General features: G+C 35.9%; 1 protein-coding gene across 1 annotated transcript; it reads left to right on the top strand.

Moving 5' to 3' along the window:
* The first annotated feature begins 3,654 nt into the window (after positions 1-3,654).
* On the top strand, positions 3,655-18,559 carry LOC121431905 (ubiquitin-conjugating enzyme E2 D1-like). Its single transcript, XM_041629685.1, has 5 exons — positions 3,655-3,852; positions 11,146-11,209; positions 14,802-14,911; positions 16,488-16,593; positions 17,474-18,559. Exons 1-5 carry the CDS (start codon positions 3,829-3,831, stop codon positions 17,614-17,616), a joined length of 447 nt encoding a protein of 148 aa, XP_041485619.1. The 5' UTR covers positions 3,655-3,828; the 3' UTR covers positions 17,617-18,559.
* Positions 18,560-23,626: the final 5,067 nt, after the last annotated feature.

The raw sequence follows: 23,626 nt of genomic DNA, 5'->3' as shown, positions 1-23,626 counted from the left end.
GTTTATGGACCTAGTTAATAAAACTTGGCCATAAGGTTAATCAAGTATTACTGAACATCCTTTTAGAGTTTCATGTCACATGACCAAGGTCAAAGGTCATTTAGGGTCAATGAACTTAGACCATGTTGGAGGAATCAACATCGAAATCTTAACCTGAGGTTAAGTTTTTGAAATGTCATCATAACTTAGAAAATATATGGACCTAGTTCATGAAACTTGGACATAAGGTTAATCAAGTATCACTGAACATCCTGCATGAGTTTCACGTCACATGACCAAGGTCAAAGGTCATTTAGGGTCAATGAACTTTGGCCGAATTGGGGATATCTGTTGAATTCCCATCATAACTTTGAAAGTTTATGGATCTGATTCATGAAACTTGGACATAATAGTAATCAAGCATCATTGAAAATTTTGTGCAAGTTTCAGGTCTCATGATTAAGGTCAAAGGTCATTGAGGGTCAATGAACTTTGGCCGAATCAGGGGTGTCTGTTGAATTACCATCTTAACTTTGAAAGTTTATTGGTCTAGTTCATTAAACTTGGACATTAGAGTAATCAAGTATCACTGAACATCCTGTGCGCGCTTCAGGTCACATGACCAAGGTCAAAGGTCAATGAACTTTGGCCAAATTGGGTGTATCTGTTGAATTACCATCATAACTTTGAAAGTTTATGGATCTGATTCATGAAACTTGTACATAAGAGTAATCAAGTATCACTGAACATCCTGTTCGAGTTTCAGGTCACATGATCAAGGTCAAAGGTCATGTAAGATCAATGAACTTTGGCCATGTTGGGGTTTTTTGTTGAATAACCATCATATCTCTGTAAGTTTATTGGTCTAGTTCATAAAAAGTGGACATACGAGTAACCATGTATCACTGAACATCTTGTGCGAGTTAGAGTAGTATTCAAAGTCAGCACTGCTGCTATATTGAACCGCGTGATGCAGGTGAGACGGCCAGAGGCATTCCACTTGTTTCCTTTAAGACTGGTGTTGTGTTGACACCAAAGTTTGTGTCCTAACACCTAACTGTAAATACCAAACTTCAATTCATCCAAGGGTGATTTTGATTCAGCTGTTGGTGTTGGATTTAGTTTTGCCCCGTGCAGAGACGGCACCGAATTTGATGAGGCTGGAGTAAGCTTGGATGCTTATCCTTGAGTGGCATCAGATTGGTAAACCCTTAATCAGTGTTGGCGCTAGGTTGGGCATACAGGCTGATGCATGAACCCTTGAATTACCCGAAGTGTGTGTGTACAAGAGTAACGGGGCAGAGTCCAACAGTGGATCCAGGATTAACCAAGAGTCGGGCTTGTTATTTCTTCCAAATTTCTGTGATTGACGAGCAAAAGAAAAAGATCTTCACCTTTTTGGGGAGGATTTCCCCCATGAAAATGTCCAGCAAGCAAAAAGAAATAAAGTAATCTCTCCAATTACACCCTCATCGCCCCCCCCCCCTGATGCTAGTTAGGGTAGAGATGGAACCTAGAAAATTGATACACTTTTTCAAAAATATTTACAAAATTCAAAAGTTTGTTGATGTAAAATCCTGACATTAAAGGATCCTCTTCAAAACAAAGAAACAAATAAAATAAGCATTACATAGTAAAAAAAAAATTAGGCGAAATTAATTTGGATTCAACCCTCTCCTGATGCTAGCTGGAGAAGAGATGGGATCTAGAAAATTGCTACACTTTTTCGAAAATATTTACAAAATTCAGAAGTTTATTGATGTAAAATCCTGACATAAAGCGATCCCCATGATCAAATCAAAGAAACATAAGGAAAAAATTAATATAACAAGCATTACATAGTAAAAGTGATAATGCAAAATCTTGGAAGAAAAAAAAAGAAAAATATATACATATTTATTTACATCTCCTCCAAGGGTGATTGCCCCCCCCCCCCCAGCCCCCACCTAGCTCCCCTGGATCCACCACTGACAGAGGCACGTGGGTATGATTGAGGGTGGGGTTATATGGTTACAGAATAAAGGAATTCTGTTTATACAGATATTTGGGGAATTCTCACTAGATTCCTTGGTCTCTTAAAACTTATATCTGAAATTTACATCAAGGGATGGTCCGGGCTGAAAATATATCTTAACACATAGAATAGAATTCACTGAGCGAAATGCCGAAAATTTCATAAAAGTTGGATAACAAGTAATAAAGTTATTGAAGTTTAAAGTTTAGCAATATTTTGTGAAAACAGTCGTCATGAATATTCATTAGGGGGGCTGATGATGTCACATCCCCACTTTCTGTTTTCTTATGCTATTATACATAAAATCATATTTTATCATTATTTCATACTTGTCTGAATAATATGTCTCCCTTATGAAATAAGTTGCAGCAATAAATATTTAATGCACTAAATCAGTTGTCAATCCAATTTCTAGTTCTTGGAGGAAAAAATGAATAAACCTAATTTCATATAATAAAATACAAAAGAACAAGTGGGGATGTGACATCATCAGCCCACCAAATGAATATTCATGACGACTGTTTTCACAAAATATTGCTAAACTATAGAATTCAATAACTTTGTTATTTGTCATCTGATTTTAATGAAATTTTTGGCATTTTGCTGAGTGAATTCTACTCTATTTATTAAGCTATATATACTTTCAGCCCGGACCATCCCTTTATAACCCTATACCATCTCGGATTTCTCAGCAATAGATCACGATGCAGTGAGTGAGTGATGAGTATTTTTTTTTTAATTTCATTCAAACCATCGGGTGATGTATTGCAAATATTAATATGACATGTTCATTGCCAAAAAGAATACAACATAAAGATTATTTGGACCCCCAAAGCCAAAGTAGAGCTTGTAAAATAGGGCCCCCTTAATGAAATTAATAAAACAACATTACAACAAAGGAAGATAGTATAAAACTGCAAAACATGGTGTGGGGTTTTGGAAGTACAAGCAGGCAAAAGAAAAGCGGGATAAAAAAAAACAACACGGAAATTTGTGAAAATCAGAAAATGTCCTTCTCCCCCCTCGGTTGTTGAGCTTTTTTCTTTCTTTTGAGGGGGAATACAGCCCCCGGCCCATTCCTGTGCAGTGGGTAGAATTGTGGTGATTTTGTTAATTGTTTTTGTTTAGTTTGTTGTTCAAGAGAATAATACAATTTTCACTGACACCCATCTGGACTTATTTCAAAAGAATGATATTTAAAGCAATTAAATTAGACCTATATTATTTTACCGGGCTATCTGATTTTGATGAGATAATATATTATAATGCCTGTTTTTTTATGTCTCCTCTCAATTCAAATTGTTTTACGGGTGAAGTTGGTCTTAAAATCAAATTAACCTCTTTTTCTAAGAATACGAGAAATCCGATATTCTCGTCAATGCTGTCACGGTGAAATTTCTTTCGTAGAGATGAATCACTTTTCTTGTTACATTGCGCAGGTATAGTTACTACAGCAAATCACATGTTGTGTTCAAGCGAATGAGGGCTCTGTGATGTAAGTTCTTTTCGTATTGCCTGTATTTGGCAATATGATCGTGACGTCGTACGCGCTGTTCGCCAGCTATCACTTCAACAAGTGTAGCTCGCACGCCCGCTTCTCATGCCCTCAAGGTCGCGCGCGTGCGTAAATGGTAATTTCGTATGGAGAGAGCTAGCTAGCTAGCTAGAGATGCAATGCAATTGCATTGCACGTAAAATACGCAAACAACAAACAAATAGACAACGAAAAGGCGAATGAGTAACGATTCCATGATCAAGTTTCACTAGATTCTGGGCAGTTGGTGCCTTTATTTACGTTTTTACAATCTTTAGAACCTGTTTACTGTATAGTCGCAATGGCATTAAAAAGAATAGCAAAGGTGAGTAGATATTCACAGTCACAATTCACACTTTTGTTTTGGACTTTTTTTTCTGGACGTGCAGTGCAGTGCATGGAAATTGGAATGGATCATGGATGTTTGTGTGTGAATCAAGTGTCAGGATGTTCTGCACTGCAGCATTGTATCTAAACATAAATTAGCTTTTAGTTTTAGGCAAGGCCCTGTGTCTCTAACTTAGACTTAGTGATATAATGTGTATCATGTGTCAAATCCAAGGGAGTGTTAGATGTCAGTAAAACTAGAGACAAGATGATACATGTAAGATCTAAAAATAAATCTCTTAATTGTAGACCACTCATTCAAACAAAAAAAAAACAACTTAAAATTAGACACTTCCACTAGATACACTTCACTTATTTTTTTTAGACAAATACTTGCTCTAAAAAACCACTAGCAAACCATCACTTTTTGCTAAGACTAGAGTAAGAGACTTAAAGTTTAAGAGAGGCAACATGTAAAAAAGTCATATATTAATAAGTGTACTCTAGTACTAGTACTACAGTGACTAAACTTATGATGGGGTGACCATGATTTACACACATTTTAAAAATTACCATGAAGTTGATTTTTAATCATTAATCAACAGTTCACCCAAAATTAATCAAAATCATAATCCCAAAGTCAAATTCACTTGACGGAATTATAAATTAGGTCTAGGGTTTTGCTCTTATTGCGATCTCAAAATTCCATGGCGATCGGCTGAAAAAGTGTTATAAAAAGTGTGACCTTAAACTTAATTGGTACACGATCGTTTTGCAAAGTTTTGGACAAGCAGACAAAGGGAAGATTGTGGTTAGTTGGAACATTTTTGACAAAAATGGCTGCAAAGTCCAAATAGATTTTATTCAATTTTTAATCAATATATCAGCTTAAAGCATAAGGGCTACAAATGTACCCATAAAATTCTGTAACTCTATGATGGTTACTGAAAAAAATCCACCTCGAACAAGACCATCTCAAGTGTTCCAACAGCTGGGCGTTGGGGTGTGTGCCTGTAATACAAGCTGTGGGGAGGTTTCAAATTGATGCAGAGCCCTGGTCACATCTTTAAAGGACAAGTCCACCCCAACAAAAACTTGATTTGAATAAAAAGAGAAAAATTCAACAAGCATAACACTGAAAATTTCATCAAAATCGGATGTAAGATAAGAAAGTTATGGCATTTTAAAGTTTCGCTTATTTTCAACAAAATAGTTATATGAACGAGCCAGTTACATCCAAATGAGAGAGTTGATGACATCACTCATTCACTATTTCTTTTGTTATATATATGAAATATTTTTATTTTCTCATCATTGTCATGTGAAATGAAGTTTCATTCCTCCCTGAACACGTGGGATTCCATTATTTTAACATTTTGTGCTTCAGGCAAGGAGGTCCTAATCGTCAAATTCGTAAAAATTGAAATATTGTATAATTCAAACAATAAAAAACAAAAGAAATAGTGAGTGAGTAACATCATCGACTCTCTCATTTGGATGTAACTGGCTCGTTCATATAACTACTTTGTTGAAAATAAGCGAAAGTTTGAAATGTCATAACTTTCTTATTTTACATCCGATTTTGATGAAATTTTCAGCATTGTGCTTGTCTGATTTTTCCCTATTGATTCAAATCAACATTTTTCTGAGGTGGACTTGACCTTTAAGAAGGTGACGTGGAAGGTTGGTCCAGACATAAATAATCATATCTGATTGAAACATGTGTGACAAACACTCAAATACACACACACACACACACACCCTCACACTTACCCCATATAAGGGGTAATTAAAGTTGGACCACTGCATGGTCAATTAAGAATTATATTGAAAATACTACCCGGTACATGTAGCTTATTTGCTTATTTTTCATGTTCAAAATATTAAAAGTATGTATTCTGATTTGTTGAACTGGATGTTTTCTATTACACATTATATACAGTCACGCAAGCTGACTGTGTAGTAAAATTGTGCATATTATTTTGTGTGTGTTTGATTTTAGAAGCATTTAAGGGGCAAGTCCAAGAATTCGCGCGCGTTACATATGGGACATTTCAGAGGCTTCAATGACCTGAAAAATAGTGTTAATTGACTTTGATTAGATTGAATACCCTCATGATGGTAGACATCTAGGAGAAGAATAATCATGGAAAAAATGGTGGCATATGACCTCGACCTTGACCTTTTAGAGAGAAAAGATGGGCCGTTACGTATGGGACGCAGAAAAGACAATTTTTAAAACAATTTTTTCAAGTTGAGAATTCTCTGAAAGTATTTCATTTGACAACTTGTAACTTAGTGTTATAGAAGTCACAATACTCTAGTATATCTAAGGCAAGTTTCATGTCATAAGCCAAATCCCTCTAATTACAGACTCTAATTAAACAAATTAATGACATGTTACGTATGGGACAGTTACGTATGGGACATTTTGTCCCCATAGAGAACGTACACAATTTCCCCCATAATTCAACAAATTGAAATAATTTAAAATATGGAAATAACAAAAGAGTTTCTATCTTTTAAAATGTTCTATTGAGACATATTTGATATGACTGAAAAGGAAATTAGCCATTTCAACATTTTTTTCCTTGTTTTTCATGGTTTCATGAATTTCTTATGTATTTCTATTGTTTATTTTATTCATATTTTTCCATTTTCACAATTTTTTCACTTCAATTGTTTTCATTAATCAGTATTCATAACAAATCAGTCTTTAAAAACTAAAGAAAAGGTAAATAATCACTTTTTAGAGCACTCTTGAATTTTTTTTTCTCCATTCACTTTGTACACAAATCTCCCCATTGACATTGTGTGTAAATGTCCCATACGTAACATGTTGTCCCATACGTAACAATTTTTTAATTAACTTTTAATTAAAAAGTAAACTCTATTTTTGAAACTTTTTGGGGTATAACATTTTCATACTTTATAAATTAGAACTTCCCAGAGATGCAAGAATGCAAGTATTGTATTATGAGAAATAACTTTAAAAAACATCCTCAAAATGTTACGTATGGGACATTCCATCCTTGGACAAGACCTAATTTGCATAATTAATTAGATGACATCACATTTTTTCCCCAAAAAGTAATAAGATGTTAGGGGGTCCATGTCCCACAGGTCTATGACTAAATCTCACAAGTTTTGTTTTTATTTTATATGAGTTTTTATAATTGTCCCTTACGTAACGCCCATTTTACCAATTATGCAAATTAGGTGCCCCAAATTAGCATAAATATGCATATTATCAGATTTTTCTTAATTAAATTTTAAAATTTAACATTTGCACTTTCTTACCCCACCAAAGATAACTTCTTAAATTAAAGATGAAATTTTGCCTTCTAGGGTGACCTTTTCTTGGACTTGCCCTAAGTGTATCAACAATTTCATGTACTTCTGCACCAAATCTACATGTGACATTAATCAGATAATTATTTATACAATATAGTTTTTTAATTGTAATTTGGTAATAAAATGGATATGGAGGCTGACACTTTAAAATATAAATAGTGGCTTACTGGCTTTCATGACAAATGTATGATGCCAAAATCTTATTACTCATTAGGTACATGTAGGGGTAACGTTGGGGATGATTATAGGAACACACACCTTAAACTGAACTTTGAACTATTTATCTATACCATACAATAACAATTAAAGGTCAGAACTGAATGAATGAAAAGGTAAATTATGCTAAGAACTAATAAACATTATTGTCAAACATGAGATACAAAGTGTGGTACTGTACCCAATAAAATGCAACTACATGTAGCATGCAAAACAAAAAATACATTGGGTAATGAATTTGGCAACTACATGTAATTAGTAAATATATTGAAGTTAAGACTTTAAACCAACACATTTGCTGTTCCAAATACATGTAGACCCTTCAATTTTCTTCCAACTAACTCCATAGACCCATGTGACATTTACAAGCTTACAGCACAAAAGGGACTTCACTTAGGCATATTAATAACCTTATTTTATAGCTAGGTACAAGTGTCTATTATACCCTCGAACTGGCCAACTTGAGTAATAAACTTCTCTGAAAGAAAAAAAAATATTACTCAGAAGGTTAAAAAAGAAACATTCCTTCCTAGCTTCACCAGTCTTGTTGTCTGTTGTATACATGTAGTGGATGGCTGTTGAGGGCAGTATTGTAGGAATTTATGTATAAGTGTTAAAGAAAATTACATTGTTTCAACTTACCATGCATTCCAACTAACCCCAATCTCTATATCACATGAAAGTTAAATGCCATAAATTTGGTTGATACCACATTTTACTTATTTGGAAACCTCTGCGTGCAAACTGGTAATATTGATAGCAAAATTCGCTGATATTTTGCCAATATTTGCTGATATTTTGCCAATATTTTCACAATTTGAGACCTTACCTTTAAGAAAATTACCATACTGAGTAATTTGGGGTTTTTTCTGTTGATGATATCAGTTTTGACAGTTTGACACTACACAAAGTTGACCCATGAGGGAGACAGACACTAATAATAATAATATTGAAAACAAAATAATGTCATATTTTACCCAAGGGTAGCCAACTGTTCTACCAGCGGGTCCTGTTTAACATGATAATGTTATTATTACCCCGGTTCTAGCAAGGATACCTTGATAAGGCGCTCAAGCATTCAAGGAATTTCTTCCAACCCAGCGCCCATTCACCTCACCTGGGTCGAGTGCCACTCAGTGTGGATAAATTTCTTGCTGAGAAAAAATATGGCATGGTTAGGATTCGAACCCATGACCCTCTGTTTCAAAGGCGAAAGTCAGAAACACTAGAACACGACTTGCCTACTAGACCACGCACGACTATGCAATCCATGTCCTCCAGCTCCGCAGCTCCAAACAGACAGATTTTTCTGAGCTTTAATTTTTTTTTCTGTTATGACATGAAGAACACTGCGTGGCAATCTAACTATACCATGTGAGTCACAATAAACCTGACGCATGTCACAAACCCCCAATTTGAGGGGAAAAAATATGTCATGAACAAATAATTATCATATATGGCCTGAAAGAGTATGTTCTCCCAAATAATTTGTGTACCATATTTATGTGGTATGGGGTAACGCTTGGATGACCTGGAGGTACATGTATTCCTTGCAGTGATGTAAATTTTGATTTGCGCCAAATTATTTCACTACTGCAATAATGAATCCTGATGTCATAATCCTACAAGGGTTGCATTAAGATCCATTTCAATACACCTAATCAGTAATGTACATTATACTATGTATTTGTTTAATAAACACATCTTAATATCAATTCTCAAGTTAATTTTGTTGAAAATGGATGAACAAATATGTTGACCAACTCCTGAAGGATTTTGACACCATTGGCAGATCTGGATTCATTCATTGCAGTCATGCCTGACTTTGGCCCAAGTCAAAATTTACATCACTGCAAAGAATACCTACTGATTATCCAAGGGTGAAGACATACCACATAAATATGGTATCAAATTATTTAGGAGAAGACATTTTTCCATCCATTAATTATGTGTTCATGACATATTTTTTCCTTAAATTGGGGGTTTGTGAGGTGTCAATTTTTTTTATGGACTCACCCGGTAGTCTTAGTGCTACACTGTAGATCAGACCAATTTTTTTATCAACATGTACAGCAGAGCTGTTCTGTTGGATTCAATCTCGATCTCGCTCCTTTACAAAGGGGTTAGTGAGTAGAACTCCATGTAAGAGCATAACAATTTGAATCTATGAATAGATTTATTCATGTTCAGATCAAAAGTTACAGTTCATGGATCATAAATCATGAAGCAACAATTGCCACGGTAATAACAAAATCATACATGTATAGTAAAAATTTCCTTGTACTGTACATAATGTAAATTGTAACATCAAGCCTTTTATAGGCAATTAGTGTTATACTTTTTTATATCTCTGACAAATACATACTTCAAAACCATACTCATTGTGTATTTAAGTTCCTTTTTGGCTATTATCCAAATTAACTTTATATCTAGACCAGTACAATTGTTACAAATAAATTTGTTTTACAGTCATTTTCCATTTAAGTAATTGTTTGACTTTTACTTCCTGTTTTCTGTTGTAAGCTTCTCACAAAATTATTTTGATGCATGTTTCAAAAAGGGTTTGTTTAGTTCACAATCCACAATCCACAATTTTAGTATGTTTAATATCATCTTTTACCTTACATTTAGACACCGTTCTCACTCCCTTCCTAAAACTAGTTCAGTGGAAACTAGTTTAACGCGTAGTGAGAACGGTCAAAGCGATCTTGGGTGCAATCTTCCAAACCGGTTCAGAAAACCACCTCGCGATGTACAATGTAGTTTTCAAGATCGGTTTGCCTTGTTAAACTGGTTTTAGCGTAATTGAGGACACAGCCATTCTTCGGGAAGCGATCTTCGCACATTTTGAGTGCACGACTCCACAAGACAGGTGTAGAATGCCTACGCTGCAGTTTTGAATTTCGCGCGAAACGTGTCACCTCACTGAGAGCGTTTCCATAGCAACAAGATCGTTTTACCTGAAGTGATTTTGAAAACCACTTTCGTGTGATCCTGAATCGGTTTCCAGTGAACTAGTTTTAGAAAGTTTAATGAGAACGGCCTCTAATACCCCTTTCATAAACCCAATTAAAATGAATTAGGCGGCTAATAGCAGCATAATTTGGTCGTAAAATTGGAGGAGGACAAGAGTTATCCGCATTACTCTGATGCTGCTATTATCCGCATAATAGCGGCATCGGGATAAGATTTTGAGTTTATGAACGCATTTCCAAATAATGCGGATAATTGCCATGGTGCGGTCACAAGGTCACCCTTTTCCAACACAACCGCATCGGAGGGGGCGTGTCCAATTGTCATGGCGATTATCCGCCTTTTTCAGGACGGGCGCTCGTAAAAATAATGCGGCTTTTATTTTCGGACTTTATGAACGCAATTTTAATTGAATTATCCGCATTACTCTTAGGCGGCTAATTGGAGGATAGGTTTATGAAAAGGGTATTAGTCCCCCAGAGACCCTGAAGATAAAACAGAATGAGATTGAGACTACAGAGATTACAGGGCTACATGTAATACACATGTGGAGCAGTAAGGTGGGGGATAATATTGTTAGTAAAATAAAGCCTACAAATTTCTCCACTATAAGATTTCATCTGCTTTCACAATGGACTTCCTTACAATTTCCATGTACAGTATTGATTTATTTGCACTCCTGTAATTTGATGAAGGGCAAAAATTGATACCGGTACTTGATATTTTTTACATTTTCCCCCCTTTTTAGGAACTTCATGATTTTCAAAAGGACCCGCCTGCATCATGTTCTGCTGGCCCAGTGAATGATGATTGTAAGTATCCCCTCCCCCTCTCACTTAACTCCCCATTTTGAAATGATTTATAATTGAAAAATGTAAATAGAGGGGAGCGTTTCATCAGCATTTATGTCCGATAAGTTGTCAGATCTGACATCTTTTCCTGATTCTGATTGGCTGAGAGGCACTGTTACTATGGTAACTGTCGGATAAAGCAGGACTTGTCGGATAAAATTTCTGACAAGTCCTGTCAAGAAACGCTCCCCAGGTAACTCTGCCTAAGTTGACCTTCCATAATTCGAATATTCACCTTCGTCGAGGCAATTTTTGGACCAGAATTATTCCAAGTAAACTGCGTTCCAAAAGAAACTGATCAAATTTTGCAAGGGCATTGCACATTTTCCAGGCAAAGTTACATGTACCTGAACATGTATAGTATAATATTGCTCATTGAGCTATGAAGAAATGAAAATTTACCAAAAGTAATAGCAAGTTTTCGTATAAAGTTGATGTTGAATACATAAAATGACCCCTGCATTTCAGACCCAATATTTGTCTAAGTATGGTTTATGACATACTGACACTACTTTGGCAAGAGGAAGTTTAGATATAGAAAATGCACCTTTGCTATCATGCATGTATTATACAGTGTGTTGCACATGTGCCAATGCAAAACTGTATTGCCTTCATTTAGTTTGCAGGGCTCCTTTTCTAGTTTTCAGGGTTCTTTTGAGCATTTGGGGGCTAAATGTCCCCCCAGCCCCCGTGTATTTTTTTCCCTGTACTCTACCAGTGGGTAAACAACACAAATATCAATGAATCAAATTTCATTTCCCTTTCCCACAGTAAGACATGTACAGATCTAGTGAATACAACGTTCTCGCCAGGTTCACTCTGACGCTTGTCGGCGCGAAGCGACGAAAGCTGCGCAGCGGCCTTGGTGCCGCAAAGCGCGGTAGCTATCAAAAATATGAATATCGACGAGCTTAAATTGCTGCTAAATGCACCCCATTTTATGTCTATTTAGCGCTTCTCCGGTCACGCAGCCGTAGCGGTTGCGTGAATTGCGATTGAAGCTTAAAGGCAAACTACTGATAACTTCAAAAAGTCAATGGAAACTAATTTTATACTTACAGTTTACAGATTTATTCACATCGATGACATCGATAAATGTATTCCATATATTTTCTAATGTCTAGATCGTTACGTTCTTAGAAAGTGCGATTAATTTTAATAGGGAAAATTCTCAATTTGTGCAATGATTTGAATTACCCGGTATGGCATTTGGGGAAAAGTTATTGTTCAATGCCTCGGTGAATAGATTATCATGATTTCACCTCATGCAAAATTTTATACATGTACGTTTGCACTTGTCTGTGAATAGACAAGTGCAAACGTACATGTATAAAATTTTGCATGCGGTGAAATCATAATCTATTCACCGAGGCATTGAACAATAACTTTTCCCCAAATGCCATACCGGGTAATTCAAATCATTGCACAAATTGAGAATTTTCCCTATTTGAATTTGAGATAAAAATGATCCTGGCAAAGGATAATAAAAAGTACATAATGAATGATTTTGAAAATGTGAGGTTTGCTGACTGCTTTAAGAATTGGTGATACATGTAGTTTATATCTTGTGATAAAATTGCGTGACTTTCAATTAGCATTTTTTTTGCTCTGCAGGATGATAGTGACGTTACAAGCAATTACATACATTATATATGTCAAACGAGTAATAAAAACCTGTGCATTAGACCATAAAAACAATGATTGGTCATGGTTTTATCATTAAATTAATAATGCACAGGTTTTTATTGTTTGTCTTCTAACATGGCTTCTTGTGGGAAGCCTCACAAGCCTTGTTCAGACGTGAAATCCTAGTCGGGGTAAATTCTATTATGCATGGATTTAACTTCCAAAAATATTTCTCTTTATCACAACCAAGACTAATATGCTTTTCACACTGCACAATTTTTTTCTTAACCCACCCCCCTTAGCCCAACCAATTTCCTGGGGTTAAGCTTAGCCCATTGCGTTTTCACACTGGGTTTTAGCAAAGTGGGCTAGCATGGTAAATAGTACGGTACTATCTGACGCTGCAAAAAAGCAGGGTTAGCCGGCTTCTTGTGGTGCTAGCACCACGATTGCGGTGCGAAGAGATGCAGTGTGTCATGAAACTGGGCTAAGGAAAAGTGGGGCTAAGCATTAGCCAATCACAGAAGTCGAAATTGCATGTTGATCACCCTCTGTATGGTAAAATCATCAATATTCATGAGCTGTGCGATAGTCTGGGCTTAAGGCGTTAACTCCAGCTAACCAAATAGTTTGGGGCAAAGAAAAACAGTGTGAAAAACAAAAAAAGATAGTATGGGGTAAAGGAAATGCAGTGTGAAAAACATGTGAGGCTGTCTTTGTCAGAGGAAGCCCAGTTGGAGGAAAGGTCGGAGTAGTGCCTGACTGGACAGAGTTACCGGTACTCTGACATTCCTCTGACCTAGATACTCCTACAGTCCTACTGGCTTCCAGGAGTATTGTGGTCAGTGGAAGCACACTTGCCAAAAAAATATAGCTGAAAGTAAGTTCACCACCATGTGGACTCTTAGAATTCTGCAACAGTTGAGGAAAAACGTGTCACTCTATAATGTTTTATTTCATCAACTGAACATCCTGCTTTGACTTTGTCTTGTCCCTTCAGCTTCTGAAGTTTTATCTATCTATCTATCTATTTTTTCATTTATTATATTATTTAATATTTATTTATTTACATGTATTTAATTATTCATTTATTACGTCTTATTTTACCAGGGTGACTCTGTCATTGGGTCAAACACTGTTATACTTTAATAGAGGCTCTGGAATACAATAACAAAAAAAATTAGAAAAAAAAATAACAAAACATGTACATGAAACGTATAGTCAAATACATATAGTTCAGTAGAGTGGAATCAGCAACCACATGGTGTCTGGCACGTGAAATTGTTTATTGGTATACTAATATTGATTATAACTATAGATGTTGATGGTACATGTATGTGTAGCTTTAATATACAATTAATGCACATTTTTGAGTGTGTTATGACGATACAGCACACTCGAGGGTATTTACAATTATGCGAAAGCAAGAGGCGCTTGCGCCGAGTGCTTTTGCATAATATTGTGAATGCCCGAGAGTTGCTCGCATCGTCACTAACATCACAAATCTTAAAATGTGCATTAATTGTTTTATAAAACGGGTCGGCAAAAAGAATTTTTCATGGAAATCTTGTTCCAATCCCTCCAACTTGTGTACGATCGCACAGACGAAGAGATCACAAGACTATCAATTATGACATCACAGGCGTATCTACTATGCGCGCCTAAGTAAGCGCATCAAAATCCTAGCCAGCCTCTTTTTTACTGAACGGGTATCAGTTTTTACGTGCTATTGGAACTAATGCTGCACAAAAATTGCATAGTGCTGCACAAAAAATGCACAGTGCCGCACGAAAATGCACGACTGGAAGGTTGCGCATAATTAAAGCATGAACACGTGACTTGAATACGCACTCACCATTGGCTACATCCTTGAACCCGTTTTATAATTAAAGTTAATACACTATCCATTCCTTTCCCTCATTTGCAGTATTTACTTGGCAGGCAACAATCATGGGACCATCAAACAGTGCATACGAGAGTGGTATATTTTTTCTAAATATCCACTTTCCATCAGACTATCCCTTCAAACCACCAAGAGTAAGTATGAATGATAATAATAGTAATAATATTTGGAATTAGTTTAGGGTATATATAATAATCAGTGTAGGCTCTCCATGTGCTTTGCAAATATCAAATCAATGAATTATACAACAGACCTAAAATATGTCATACAAAATAGAGAAAATTACATCAATACATAGAAATTAGAAAGTTTAATGAAAAGATATCATATTTAGCAACTACTGTACATGTACATATTGTGAACGTTATTTTATACATTATTTTAAACATTTATTTTAAAATAACATTTTTAAAAATAAATGGGTCTTTATAACAGATTTAAATGGGGAAAAGGACAATGCCGTTCTAATATCAAAAGGTAGGGGCTGATAACAAAATGGCTCTGACCATATGTAATTGCAACCAGTGAGAATTTTTTTTTGTGGCCCTAGGTGAAAGTGATGGTATAAATTAAGGGGGCCATTACACACTGCATGCTAAGATAGCAGTTCTCTGTGGTTTGCCCTTGGTTTAGATGCAATCATAGTCCTTTGTTATAGAGTTTGGCCATGTTGTTTTCAATGGGCTTCAACAAGGACCTTCTTGCTTCGTGGGGCAAGCACAGTTTGAAGGAAATTGGGAAATGTAGTAATTTATAGAGTTCTTTGACATTGCAAACTGGATGTTTCATCAAATAGCAAATGTTTTATTGCATTGTATGCAGATATATCTCCAATACCTTCAAAAACTTGGTTACAAGGAATATAGAACGCAAAAGTGGGCAAGATGTGATGCAAGGAAGTTTAATCTTCGTGTCTCATGCAAAGCATTATTCAAGATGCTGTACAGTGTATATTGTAGATGATATTGTGAAAGAAAGTTACTGACTTTAAGACTTATGGTGTAAAAGTGGATTCAGCTAAAAATGCACAAGGAGCCAGAAAATCTTTCGGAATAAAATGCTGTCTTAAAGCCCATATGAAATTCACTTTAAATCTTATAAAAAATGTACCAAAATAGAATGTGTTATGTACTCTGGTGCAATGACATACACTGTAAAATGAAAAAAAAATGAAAAAATGAAAACCCATATTTTATTGTTCGAAATACACATGAAATGAAATACTCCGAAAATTTGCTTTTCCCAATTGATCGTGGGCCCGGCAGCCGCTGTGCAGCGCCAGATCGACGAGGCTCTATCCCTTTAATCGTTGAACGCCAAACAGGGTACAGTGTAGCAGCAACTTCCATCTTTTAACATCTTTTGGTCTGACGCGGCCGGGGTTTGAACCCCGACCTCCCGTTGTGAGACGGACGCTCTACCAACTGAGCCAACACACTGGTTCTCAACTTGTTTATAAAATATTCAAATAAAATTCTAAAAGAAGAAAAGTCTCCTGATTCATAGGATTTTGTCAAGGTAAAGAGAGAAAGATATGGCCACAAGAGGATTTGGATGTATGATATACATTATTTGCTCATCATATTCGTACCTGCCTACTGACTGATATTGTCAAATTAAGTATACTTGACTGAAATTTCTTTATGGCCATTCGTGTCATATATTTTATTGAAAAAGTTCTTTATATTTCATTGATAATTTGAATTGTAGGTAGCATTTACAACAAAAATCTACCATCCAAATATAAACAGCAACGGAAGCATTTGTCTGGATATCCTTCGATCACAATGGTCACCGGCTCTCACCATCTCAAAAGGTATGCCTCTAAGTTTAAAGGGAATTCATCCTTACATCATAAAGTCCCGAATTCATAAAGGTGGTTTTGAAAACCCACGGTTTAGTCCAAGCATGGTTTATGCAGATTTCCTGTATAAATTGGGCCTATTTTACCGCATATATTAAACAATGTCCAATGCTGATGCGCAATTTTGTCAGTGCGCCAAATGGACTCCTGTTGCCGTGGTTATCCACGCTTTTTTATTCATGAGTCCACTCTTCAAACAGTGGACTCGTGAATAAAAATAGCGTATCTAACCATGGTAACAGGCGTCAATTTAGCGCACTGACAAAAGCGTGCATCAGCTATGGAATTTTTTATAAACGCACCCGATACGCACTAAATTAAGTGTAATTTATACAGGAAATCTGCATAAACCATGGATTCAACGGTGGGTTTTCAAAACCACCTTTGTGAATTCGGGCAAAGTGTTTGGTGTGAAAGAAGAAAAATGAGGATAGGAGAATCGTGAAAGTTTTAAAGAAACTGGAAAAAGAATATTAAAAAAAATATGGCTGTCAGGAAGTGCAAAAAATGCATTTTCCACTTGAATCATTCAGGACATTTTTATTTACAAATACTTATTTCATTGATAATGTTTGAACTCATTTCAAGGTCATTACAAATAAACTTTGCACAACTGGAAGTTCGCTTGAATATAAAGTCTAAGACATGTTCTGCTTACTAATTAACATTAAATTAGCCTAATTCCATGTTTCTTTAAAAGCGTTGCCAGCTGCAACTAATGTTTGCAGAACGTTCTTTTCATGTTTATAATTAACTTTGTGTTAATTCGTGATTTATTAATTTGGGAATATTAAAATGGTACTGTTTCTTTTTCTGTGTTTTTTTCCACTAGTTCTCCTGTCAATTTGTTCTCTGCTGACGGACCCCAACCCAGACGATCCGCTCGTACCCGACATCGCTCGCATCTACAAGACGGACAAGAATAAATATAACAAAACCGCCAGAGAATGGACAAACAAATTTGCAATGTGCTAATCGTCGCGTGGAATGGAGGGGAATCTCCGTTTTAAAATATGCCTGGGCTCTGTAATGTAAAGCTTGGCGATTGACCGTGGGATCTGATTTCTATGATCAATTGCATCAGTTAGTGTGTGTTATCAATCGTATAAATCATCCCTAAGGTCAATGGCCAAGCATCGTTTAGCGGGGCCTTGATCAGCTCGGCAGGCTTTCTGAAATCTACTTGCCCATCAAAGGATCCGATGCCCAATCTGGTGGCCCTGTAGCCCTGTTCCCTTGATTTTCTTCGTATGCCGGTCTTGTAATGTTCGGATTTCTATTCCCAGTTTGCCTATTATATGCAATACCATAATCACAATCCTTTTTTCCCGTCAAGTTTGTCGACTCTCGACAAGGTTTTTAAAAATCACTAGGAGTTTTGTTTTTGTGTCTTCAGTAGAAATATGGAGAAGAATTGCATTTAGAGGGTTATTCTGTGCTATGTAAAATAATGTTAGGATCATTAATCTCTCTGGATGATGCTTCAAATTGGCAATGGTGATATAGTTTCCTTGGTAACTAAAAGCCAATTTGAAACAAAAAGTTTTTAATTTGTCGCTGTGTTGCCAATTTGAGGATTTATTACTTATAATTATCTTCAAAAAATGCGGAAACAGATATAAGTCATTGCAAAAATCAAGACTGTATACTATACATTCAAGAGTATTTCTGTTTAAGGTATCTGATACATTGAAAGGTTTCAAAAAATTTGAAACTTTTGTGCTAGATACATAGGCTTTTATATATATATTTATCACGAGAAATCTTACCGTGAGGTGAAGAACTCACCCTGATATCAAGTTTGTTTTATGAGCAGAAAAATTTCATGTAGATATTTATGATGGTGCCGGAAATTCAGGAAGAATGTAAAAATCATGAAGTTTTTATTTTGTGTTGTCAAATGCGAGCAGCTCCCCCACTTTATAATATAGATTCAGTTAGTTTCCATTTACCTAATGGTTTGTATTTGTTTTCATAGAAGCATGTATGAAATTTTGTCTGATGAAAATGCACATGTAAAATCAGTATGAACTGTTCATATATGACATCATTAACTAATGAGTAATGTGATGGTAATCTTTGGAATTCACATTTATACATGAGTATAGGGCTACTGCTCGTGTACGACATCACAAACTAAAAATATCAAGAATTCATGACCCTTATGTTCTCTGGTGGATATTCACCAAACTTTCATCAATATGTTTTCTCAATTTTTTTCTGCTTTTATAAGAGCAAACCTGATGTTACAATCTAGTTCCAATGTAAGTGCTTGTTTCATTGAAGTAAGGAAATTTCTAAACCATTGTTATGCCTTCACCCACCGTTTGTGGTTTGTCGGAGGCATTTTGTCCGTCCCTTCTCGTTCTCGCGATTACTGAAGAACTGTTGTACATGTTGGCACAGCTCCTCAGCAGCTCATGTTTACCATTAAAAATGGTAGGAATGTACACAACAGAGATTATATGCTTTCACCCACACTCCTTCTATAATAGGCATTTATATAGCACCATCTATCTAGAAATATTCTATTCCGAGGCGCGTTGTTGTTATTATTATTATTACCCTGGCTTTAGCTCTTGCTGCCTTTCAGCGCTCATGCATTCAAGGAATTAATCCTGCCGGGTACCCATTCACCTCACCTGGGTTGAGTGCAGCACAACGTGGATAAATTTCTTGCTGAAGGAAATTACGCCATGGCTCTGTTTCAAAGTCAGAAGACTTATCCACTGGGCCACAAAGCAGTATCTTTCTCTCTCTCTAGTAAATATGAAAATGCCACAAATTCTTTGCTCCTATACTATCTATATAGACATTGAATGGAAGGAAAACATTTCATATATGTCAGGCATTGATCCATGCTTCTTTATGTAGTCATTCATGCCATTGAAAAGTCAGGTGTATGGGGATATTCTTTGCCATTTTGGAGAACCTACTTGTAGATTTATTTCAGCTTTAATTGGAAGCTTGTAGTATATTGCCCTCTATTTTTGTAATATAAGGTGCTGTATATGCTTATTGTAGAACCAAATTTGATGATATCAAGTTCTACCGAGATTGAGACGATGAAACGAACATGTGTAGTAAGATTTGTAGTTACCGCATACTTGGCTTTTGATGGCAGAATCATATTACTCCACGCAGGGTGCTACGTAAGCACTCGCCCGATTGCCTGGGGCAAGTAAAAGTTAGAGTCAGGCAAGTGTTTTGAAGTAAAGACCGAAAATACTTGCGTTTGTTGTTGGTTTTTTTTAAACAATACTTGTTATTTTGATGCAGAAAGGATGGACATTTTTACAGTGGTGTAATTGTCTAATTCTCGAGTCTGCCATTGTAAAAAAGAAATCTGATGTATGGGAGCACAATCAGAAATAATACTAACTCGGAACTTACAATTCCTTTGTTTCTTGTGCCATATGCTACCAAAATATTTATTTATTTTGAATTGATTATATTCGTCTCACAAAAGCTGGTAGAGTAACCTGTAAAATCTACATGTATATTTAAGAAAAAGTACTGGGCAACCATTTTCATCTGATTTTTTTTGTCAACCGATAAGATTCGAGCATTGAAATAAGTGTGTTTTGATTTATATGAATATGTAATTTGTTTAATATAATTAAATGAGAGTATATGAACGTTGTCATTTTCAACAAAACAAATGTTATTGTAACTAAGTTTGTTTTTAAGTTAGTCGGGCATGGAGCAGATTACTTAGGGCTAATATTCTGAAGAATTATCCTATATGATAATACTACCCCCCCCCCCCACCATCCCTTGCCTAGAATCACCTATATTGGGGCTATTTTTCCTACTTTTTCTTTCAAAATCAATTATAGCATTTTATGTTCTCCATCTTACTAGGGCTATTTTAAGGGGGGCTGCCCATAGCTTTTTATTTTAGGGGCTCTACCCCCCCCCCCCCCCCGCACTCTCTTCTATCTCAATATTCCTGGTTGTCATGGAAAGTGATTTATAAATGTAATCAGACTCTTGCCAACAGTTTACGGATCAGTGTACACATCCATAATAACATTACACACGGCTTAACGATCCATTTTCATGATTGGTTGCAGTGGTAATAATGTATGCAATCGATCATAACAATCATTCAAATGACCATCGCTAATTTTTTTTGGTCAAAGGGCACCGATCATATCACTGTTCCTACCGGTGACACCACACTTGCTCTTGTTCCATTTGCTCCGGTCTTCATATCTCAGAGGGTATAGGGTTCGAGTTGGGATTGTAACAAGAGTTTTTGGTTCAGAATAATGCAAAGATAAGGATTAGGGTGTTATTCAGTTTTGGAAGGATAGGTTTCATGTTTGGCTTAACGTGTATATTTTGTATCGGAGCGATTGTCACTCGAGCAAATGTTATGGAACCGTTCTAACCAAACACAAACATGGAGTTGAAAAGGTATACACAAATGAAACAATTGGGAAGAAAAATGGATGGTACCTACATTTTTTACTACAATTTCGGAGGAAAGTGGTACTCCTTTGTGAAACGAGTGCGAGTGTATTTTTTTCTAAGGAATAGAAATAAACAGAAGTGTGTATAGTAGTGATATCAGTTGCATGATTTCCGTTTTCTAATTGTTGTATTTTTATCGAGATTTGAAAATGCACGATTGATTGTGAGGATAAACCTAAGGTACTAGTAGCTGACCAACGATTCTTTCTTATTGAGTGATAGGGCATGTTTTCACACCAAAGGTAACTTTGTACCTCTTTAAAGGGAGTGTTAAACCTCATTCAGGATCTACAATGTTTTCTCTCTTGCATTTAAAGATGTAATCATAGTTGCAAAACTTTATGTTAGACGGGAATCAACTGACACATTTAAGCTAATCGGTTGCATTTTTAATTGGTGTGATAATCAAAACTACTGTCTTCAGCAGGGTAAAAATTTAGAGGGAATATAATCTTTTTTAATTTAATCAAAGCATGTCCAGTAATGATGCTTAGGAATAAAAAATTTGCAGGATTTTCTCTTGAAAGATTATTGCATGCACTGATGGCATGCAGGACCCCCACAGCTTTTTGCAAACCATTGAACAGTTGTTCGATCCCTTAATTTTGTCTTGTAATGTTGTAATTCTGAACGCTACTCACCGCCAAATTAACCGCCAAACTTGCCGATAGAATATGGTTAATTGTCAAATCCCTGCGATTGCATAATGCCAGGAAGCTAAGTTCATGTAATTTCACATTTCAACATAATTATGGAGAAACTGGCCTATATTTCAAACTTCTAAGAAGCAAAATACCAGAAGCTTATGGAAATTTGCCGATAGAACATATGGTTAATTGTCAAATCCCTGCGATTGCATAATGCCAGGAAGCTAAGTTCATGTAATTTCACATTTCACATTTCAACATAATTATGGAGAAACTGGCCTATATTTCAAACTTCTAAGAAGCAAAATACCAGAAGCTTATGGAAATTTGCCGATAGAACATATGGTTAATTGTCAAATCCCTGCGATTGCATAATGCCAGGAAGCTAAGTTCATGTAATTTCACATTTCACATTTCAACATAATTATGGAGAAACTGGCCTATATTTCAAACTTCTAAGAAGCAAAATACCAGAAGCTTATGGAAATTTGCCGATAGAACATATGGTTAATTGTCAAATCCCTGCGATTGCATAATGCCAGGAAGCTAAGTTCATGTAATTTCACATTTCACATTTCAACATAATTATGGAGAAACTGGCCTATATTTCAAACTTCTAAGAAGCAAAATACCAGAAGCTTATGGAAATTTGTATGACGTCGACCCGTCTATATTTGCTGTCCTTTGTTGGATTGATTTGCAGTGTGGCTTTCGCAGTCTCTGTTGAGCAGGTGGAGTAGCAATTGTCTTAAAATACATTTGCTATGAGGCAGAAGAAAGCACCTGTTCGGGGGAATCATTCAAACTGTCATTTGTTAACCTGCCCGATCTGAGTTGAAAGAACAGTGGAGCTACACATAGTCAAAGCAAGGAGATATCAGAGGTGATATCTCCTTGGTCAAAGGAAGCAACCGACGATACAAAGAGACTGAAGATTTTGATCTAGATGATCTAGTTAATCACTTTTTCGCGTAATGTTAGCTATAAGCACACACATCAGCCATGTGGCTATTTTTACACAAAAGGATATGTAAATGCACAATATTGATTTGTGGGAATTACTGTACATGTCATTTTCATTGTGACACCTCATGTGGAGTACTTGTAAAGTTAATTCACTCTAGCAATTCTTGATATAATTTACCTTTTTTCGTATGTTTTTGTTTAATGGGATTTTATCTTTCATTTGAAATAGGAGCACTTGCTAGTTCATAGCAAGTTTACTGTGAAAAATTGATAAAATTGGGTATGGTAAGTTGACAGAATTGTCAGTCATTAGGATTTACTCTTTTTTATATATTTGGTTTGAACCAAAACCAAATCAAGGGGATTTTGGTTTGTTGGGTGAACTCAGAGCTTGCTTTCAGAGGCGATAGGATTCATTTGAAATCACCCAATTGCAAATTAAGAAATTTTTACTTCACCTGCCTCACAACATTTGCACTCAAACTCTTCTCTGTTTAAGTGGAATAAAGAGTTATGTAAAATTATGCTATGAATATCAAGGCTGTTTGAAATGGTTTGGATCGGGTTTTTTTTCAATTTTTTTTTCGGGGGGGGGGTGTTCAGGGATGAGAGGCTTGTGTATATATTTACCTTCCCAAATATCTGGGACAGACAGATACAAGTTATAAGCAAAGATATGCATCAATACTTAATTATACCTTACAATTGATTTTAGCTTGCTGATAACTGTTTTTCTGTGTCGTTGCTCTAAATTATGAAAAGTGAAGTTATATTGTGTCAATGAAATTCTGCTCACTGTCTTCTTTCTATCCTTTTTCGGGGATGTTGTGCTGTTTACTGAAAACTGAGCTTACAAGTTTTTTCTTTGTGACTCGTCATAATTCATGCAGATA

This window comes from Lytechinus variegatus, chromosome 18 (genome assembly GCF_018143015.1).
Source record: "Lytechinus variegatus isolate NC3 chromosome 18, Lvar_3.0, whole genome shotgun sequence".
Taxonomy (NCBI): Eukaryota; Metazoa; Echinodermata; class Echinoidea; order Temnopleuroida; family Toxopneustidae; genus Lytechinus; species Lytechinus variegatus.
The sequence above is the reverse complement of the archived record's forward strand: the minus strand, read 5'-3'. Positions and strand labels throughout refer to the sequence as shown.